General features: G+C 46.6%; 1 protein-coding gene across 1 annotated transcript in view; it reads right to left on the reverse strand.

Moving 5' to 3' along the window:
• Nucleotides 1-511: 511 nt before the first annotated feature.
• LOC100755643 (carcinoembryonic antigen-related cell adhesion molecule 3-like) overlaps nt 512-7308 on the reverse strand; it is a 16304-nt gene continuing 9507 nt past the window's right edge. The window contains exons 2-4 of the mRNA XM_035453743.1: nt 5673-6026; nt 1804-2151; nt 512-795 (exon numbers count right to left, since the gene is read on the reverse strand). Of these exons, the coding sequence (XP_035309634.1) occupies nt 512-795; nt 1804-2151; nt 5673-6026 (986 nt within the window). The remainder of the gene's footprint in view (nt 796-1803; nt 2152-5672; nt 6027-7308) is intronic.

Genomic DNA, 7308 nt, shown 5'->3' on the forward strand with positions numbered 1-7308 from the left:
GCCTCTCTGGTAGTAGATCAGTATTTTTCCCTGGCGTACAAATGTACATTGGGTGCCCATTCCAGGTGAAGGGATGCTCTCTCAACCTGGATACATGGGGGAGGGCCTAGGCCAGGACCTGGATGATATGACAGACTTTGTGGAATCCCCATGGAGGGCCTCAGCGTTCCTGTGGATTGGAGAGATGATGTTTTGGGGCATTGGGAGACTTTGTGGAGGGTAGGGATAGAAGGGAAGGAGAGGGAGCTGTTATTGACATGTGAAGCAAGCTTGTTTCTAATTAAAATAAAATAAATTTTAATATAACAAAACGGGATCAATTGACAACTGGCTTATCTTTATGTTCTGGCCTACCCTGAGAAACACCATTACCCAAGGATTAGAGTCATGAGTCACCATACTGGCTGTACCTGAGTGGTGACTAATCATTTTTACCACATAAAATTTCTACTTGTTGTACCAAACCAATAAAGAAATGCCACAAATCTACTGTCAGATGAGCAGAAAGAGGTCAGGCATTCCTCACAACCAGGCTGACTGGGAGACTGGTCTTTGAGCTAACTGGATTGAACACCTCACACTGATAATCCCCAGCATCTTCGATTCTGACAGGATCTATGCTTAGTTGGCACTTTGTCGGGGACAATGTCATCCTCTCTGTGAGCTGCAGACTTCGGTTATTGAAGATCCAACGGATGGAGACTCCAGTATCACCTGGGAGGCAGGTGAGGACCACAGAGCTCTGTGCTGTAACTGTTGTGCTGGTGACTCTAATAATGGGCTGTGTCACAGGTTCTGTGAAGCAAAAGAGGGAGTGGAAATGACAATAACCCTTCTGAGATCTCAAACAGGCCCCCTCTGTAGTCAATGGACACTTAATCAACCCTCCAGGGTGGAGACATCAGGGCTATGACAATGGAGAGATTTCTTGTGGTTTCTATCTGTCACCTATGGCCATGTGGCCCTGATTTATTCTCTGTGTTTCCTGGTCTCTGTTTCCCTTCACCAGTGCACTCAGTGCATGATCATTTTCAGGGCCCTGTGTTGAGCTTGGAATGGGGAGCTGCACAAATCCACAGCATCTTTTGCTATTTTCCTGCAGAAGAGAATTCCCTAGGCTGGACCCCTCAGGACTAGGTACCGCCTGGAGACTTGTCACCTCTGTCCCTCCCCTTGGGCAGCCTGGCCTTCCCCTGAAGTCCCCGAAACCCATAAGAAGGGTTGTCTTAGTCCTGGAACCTGTCCACTGAGATTTTGATGTAGAAGAAACCCAGATGACCTAGCTAGCTGCAACTGTCATGGCAATACACAGTTGGTTTCATACTCTATGGGTGTAGGTTAATTGGTTAATTGTAGCATGCCATCTCTATCAGGTCGTCAAATTCTAGCCCTGGAGACAAGCTCTCCATGGTCACCTGGAGTTGAGTCTGGAACAGAGGTCTGGATCCAGGGCTGCCTGATGCTCCCCTCACCACGATGAAAACAGTTTTCCTGATAGGCCTTGCCTGACTCTAATGAGGTCTTGCTCAAGGACATGCTCATGGTGAGAGCCCCAAAATTCTGAGGCCGAATGACATCCTTGGGCTGAGTTACTCAGCACAATCCTCTTCTGTAGGTGGAGTCAGGTGAGGGATTCCAGTCTGTTTTAGTATGTCTACCCTACGTGTGTCCTACCCTATATGCTCAAGTCCCAATGTGGAGACAGAATGTAGACTGGAGGATCTCAGTCTCCAACAGTCAGTCCTGAGTGTAGAAAGGGAAATCAGCCCCACCAGAACCCAGAGGTCCTAAAGAATCACTTACTGTATATGTGGAGGTACACATGAGTTTCTTGAGTTTCTAACTGTGCATTTAAGGTTATTAGGGTGTAGTATCCAGCGTCATTCTGGGTGGTGTTTTGGAGCACCAGGGTTCCATTGAAGTACACAATCTCTCTACCACTGTGTGCAGGCCCCAGCAAAGTTTTCTTAGTAATTATTTCCTTCCATGCAATTTCATGTCTGCTGACAATGATTACTCCTTTGTACCAGGAAAAGGCTCGAAGGTTCTTTGGGATATTACGAGGCAGTAGGAGAGCACTTTCCCCTTCAACAACATTGGGTGGCATTGCCTCAATAGAGAACTGGGCTGTAATGGGTGGAAGCCTGCAGGCTGAAAGGAAGGGTAGAGAAAGAGAGACAAATTCATCAATACTAAGACCTTTGTTTTTGGTGAAAAGCTGGTGTCTGATTACTGAGAAGCTCATACCATCACTCAGCTGAGGTGGGTGGGAATGTCTGTCAAAGTCAGAGTAAGAAAGTAAGCAAATCACCTCCATGTTGTCTGTGCATGTGACCGTGTCACTTCCCGTGTGGAGATCTGTCTCCTCCCGTGTTTACACACTCACTGTTCTCACATGCCTGCTCACACTCAGAAAACGTGGAGGTGGGGTCCCTTCCCACACTTCTTCCTCTACAGACCCCAGTCTTCCCATTATGACACCTTGGTCGTCTTATCTCTCTGTATATGGTCAAAGTCTGTCTTCATTCTGAGATGATTTCCTAGTCTTTCTTCCATGCCACTAGAGCTGGGGCCTTATTAGAAAAACTAGTTTGATATTTCTGAAAGGCCTGGCACAAGAACAGGCTGAGATACATGTGGTGGATGGAAGAACAAATATCCATGGATTTTCATGTCCACATATTTATGAAATTCTCATGTGTGCAGCTACTGTCACCAGTTACAAGTCCAGCTGACATTAACTTGTGTGTGTGTGTGTGTGTGTGTGTGTGTGTGTGTGTAGTGTGTGTATGTGTGTGGAGTGTGTGTGTGTGTATGTGTGTGTGTATGTGTGGAGTGTGTGTGTATGTGTGTGGTGTGTGTGTGTGGAGTGTGTTTGTGTGTGTGTAGTGTGTATGTGTGTGTGTGTGTGTGTAGTGTGTGTGTGTTTGGAGTGTGTGTGTGTGTGGTGTGTGTGTGTGTGGTTATGAGTGTGTGTGTGTGAGGGTATGAGTGTGTGTGTTTGTGTGTGTATGAGTGTGTGTGTGTAGTGTGTGTGTGTGTGTGTGGAGTGGGTGTGGGTGTTGTGGGTATGAGTGTGTGTGTGGAGTCTGTGTGTGTAGTGTGTGTGTGTAGTGTGTGTTAGTGTGTTTGTGTGTGTGTGTGTGTGGAGTGTGTGTGTGTGTGTGTGGTGTGTGTGGAGTGTGTGTGTGTGTGGAGTGTGTTTGAGTGTATGGAGTGTGTGTGTGTGAGTGTGTGTGTGTGAGTGGAGTGTGTGTGTGTGTGTGGTTATGAGTGTGTGTGTGTGGGTTTGTGTATGAGTGTGTGTGTTTGTGTGTGTGTGAGTGTGTGTGTGTGTGTAGTGTGTGTGTGTGTGTGTGTGTGTGTGGAGTGTGTGTGTGTGTATGTGTGTGTGTATGTGTGGAGTGTGTGTGTGTGTGTATGTGTGTGTGGTGTGTGTGTGTGTGAGTGTGTTTGTGTGTGTGTAGTGTGTATGTGTGTGTGTGTGTAGTGTGTGTGTGTTTGGAGTGTGTGTGTGTGTGGTGTGTGTGTGTGTGTGTGGTTATGAGTGTGTGTGTGTGAGGGTATGAGTGTGTGTGTTTGTGTGTGTATGAGTGTGTGTGTGTAGTGTGTGTGTGTGTGTGTGGAGTGGGTGTGGGTGTTGTGGGTATGAGTGTGTGTGTGGAGTCTGTGTGTGTGTAGTGTGTGTGTGTGTAGTGTGTGTTAGTGTGTTTGTGTGTGTGTGTGTGTGGAGTGTGTGTGTGTGTGTGGTGTGTGTGTGGAGTGTGTGTGTGTGTGTGGAGTGTGTTTGAGTGTGTGGAGTGTGTGTGTGTGAGTGTGTGTGTGTGAGTGGAGTGTGTGTGTGTGGTTATGAGTGTGTGTGTGTGGGTTTGTGTATGAGTGTGTGTGTTTGTGTGTGTGTGAGTGTGTGTGTGTGTGGAGTGTGTGTGTGTGTGTGGAGTGTGTGTGTGTGTGTGGAGTGTGTGTGTGTGGTGTGTGTGTATGTGTGGAGTGTGTGTGTGTGTTGGAGTGTGTTTGTGTGTGTGGAGTGTGTGTGTGTGTGTGTGTGTGTGTGGAGTGTGTGTGTGTGTGGTGTGTGTGTGTGGTTATGAGTATGTGAGTGTGTGTTGGTAAGAGTGTGTCTGTGTAGTTTGTGTGTGTGTGTGGAGTGTATATGTGTGTTTGTGTGTGTGTGAGTGTGTGTGTGTGTGTGTGAGTGTGTTTGTGTGTGTGTGTGTGTGTAGTGTGTGTGTGCATGAGAATGTGTGTGACTTCCTGTGTGTATGTGTGAATTCAGGCAACAGCACCTATACTGAAGTCTTTCCTATCCTTCTCCTTTAGGGCACTCCAGCCAGTTTTTGAGCTATGCTACCCCTCACGCTCTCAGACAGTGTTCTTCTCTCCAGTGAAAGGAGCCACTGCAGGGGCTGCACTGTTAGCAGAGAAGTGCACAGTGGCCTCCATAGGGGCGGCCATCTGCTCTGGGAAACCTAAATTTCAGCTTCTTTTGTTGGCTGAGGTGTGTTTCAGGTTTCTTCATGTCCAGCCTGACATTTTAGGGATGTCTTTATCCTTTGCTTGGTAATTCCCCTGTGGTCATCCTCTCTTTCCCTATGCTAGAAGAAAAGAGGGTGAACATGAACCCTAGCATAGTACTTTTCTCAGACAAAGGAAGCCCCAGGAGTTCAGAATGGCCTGTGGGAAGGACCTCCAGGTCTATTGGTACAGAAACGGAAATCACATATGGTTCTTTTGTCTTCTCTAGAAAACCAGCAACTCAGGGTTTGACTGTGAGCTAATATAACCCCCTGGTGATCAATAGGATGGCTGTAGCTCATGTCTGGGAGATGTAAAGACCATCAGAGCCTGGTACCATTTGACGGCATGAGGCAATTCCCTGGGGTGCACTCCAGAGGACAAGAAAATACCAAGTGGAACCATGTCCTCTGTTTTTCACTTTGGGGACACGGATCTTCCCGTGAATTATCATAAGCCCATCAAAAGAGTGGCTGGTGGCCTGAGCACCTGTCTAGCTCTGCCCTCCATGCTGAGTCTCAGAAGGAGGTGCCCAGGTGACCTAGCTTTAATGTGACTCTCTGATCATTGCACTAGCTGATTTCACATGCTGTGAAATATGGACACCCAAACACTGCTGTTCCCTCTCAGCTCCATAAGGAAGTAAGAGCCCAAACCTGGCAAAATATTTCCAAGGTCACTTGTAATCAAGCCTGGGTTAGATGGCTGGAGCCAGGGAATCCTGGTGCTCACCTCTCTCTGAGGATCCAGGATATGCCTGATGCCAACAGGGTCCTTCTCATTTTTATGTTCATGATGAGAGCACCAAAGACAAGACTGAGTCTAATGCACTTTCACTGACTTACTGTTTCCCATAAGACACATAACACACACACACACACACACACACCAACACAACACACACAGACACACACACACACACACACACACAGACACACACACACACACACACACCACACACACACACACACCTCTGAAGTTGGGTCTGGGCAGGAGTCTAATCTATGACCATTACACTAGTATGTGTGTCCTGCCCTGAGTGCTCAAACACCAAAACGGAGAGACAGCACACAGAATGAAGGTATGAACAGGCCAGGCAAGAGTGTCCTGTGTGTGTTGACACAACCCAGGACTGGATGATCACAAGAATCACTTACTGTCTAACTGGAGTTTCACATGTGCTAATTCATCATTCATATCTGTACTCAGAGTTCGTAGCGTGTAGAATCCAGTGTCATTCCAGGTGACATTGTGGAGCAGCAGGGATCCATTGCTGTACACTATCTCTCTGCCACTGTGAACAGGGCCCAACACAGTGGAATTTGTGGCTATTATGTGCCGGGCAATCTCAAGGTTCTTGAACACATTCGCTCTTTTGTACCAGAAAAAGGCTCGAAGATTCTCCGGGAGATTGTGAACCACTAGAAGGACACTTTCTCCTTCTGCAACTCTGGATGGTACTAATTCAATAGTGGGCTGGGTAGAGATGGGAGAGCGCTCGCAATGCAAGCCTAGAAGGGAAGATAGAGATTGATCAACAGCTGGACTCTTGTATTTGTCCAAGATGAGGCCCTGTGTCCTGAACAGGTGAGTCCATAGCTTAGCTTAGGTGTATGAGTGGTGTCTTCCTGTCATTTACTGACTTCTACATCCTCAGTGTCCCTGCACTTTTCATTTCCTATGTATGGCTTCCTCTGTTCAGGTGCCAACATGGTCCTGGTTCTCTGCCCTCAGACCCCTGCTCCCCACATTCAGTGTAGATGGATGCTGGGGGGATGACTTCCTGGCTTCTTTCCTTCCAGACCATGACACCTGACTGGATGACTTTTTGTTGTCTAAGTGTTTCACTCTGTGGTTCCAGTCAGCACCTGACTTCACCCTCTAGCTTTTTTAACTTTTAGTCCACTGGGACTATGGAATTGTGAGAACCTGTATTTGTCATATATATATATATATCTATATCTATATTATATATATATATATAATATATATATATATATTAAGAAATGATGCCTGGAAAATGCCATGATATCTTGGTCACACACATAAAGCCTGTCTGAAGATCAGAGGATGGAGCTTGCCACTAGCTAACCATAGAGGTCAGGAGGTCTGTACAGACAGGCAGGAAGTGAGATGGCTGAGCAGAGACAGGAAGTGAGATGGCTGGGTGGAGAGAGGATATAAGTGGGAAAAATAGGAGCCTGCTTTTTTTTCCCACTAGGAAGCTAGTGAGGTAAAGTTGGCTTGGCTTGCTTCTTCTGCTCTCTGATCTCTCAGCTGTTTCCTCTGTGTTTGACTCCTGGTTTTTATTATTTAGACCAAAGAAGAACTCCATTTACAAGAAAAACTCAGACATCTGTGGAGACTGGGTGGATGAGTTTGCAGGACTCTGTATGTCCATGGATTTACTTAAGGACTTCATAGGTTTAGGAATACAGAATTTTCCCGTTTGCTTTGATTTTTTATGCTCATTTGTGTGTGAGTGTGTGTGCAAGAGCGTGTCTCAGGGTGAGGCAGTAGGTGTGGGACAGTTTTAGGAAGAGGTCATTAGTCTCTGGTTTTCAGACAATGAGGCAGATGCTTATATCTGCTAAGCTACATCCCTGATCTACACCAGCTTGAGTTTTTCTTTGGGATGCTAAGCCTACACCATCAGTCTAAAGACAATTGTGGACATGCTGATTAAGTTTAGATGCAAACTATCCCTCTACCCCAATTGCACTTTCAGATTCACCAAGAATAATTTTCCTGCTGCCGAATCTCTGGCCTGCCCCGTGTCTTCTTTCCTACAAA

Source organism: Cricetulus griseus, unplaced genomic scaffold, assembly GCF_003668045.3.
Source record: "Cricetulus griseus strain 17A/GY unplaced genomic scaffold, alternate assembly CriGri-PICRH-1.0 unplaced_scaffold_19, whole genome shotgun sequence".
In the NCBI taxonomy this organism is placed as follows: domain Eukaryota; kingdom Metazoa; phylum Chordata; class Mammalia; order Rodentia; family Cricetidae; genus Cricetulus; species Cricetulus griseus.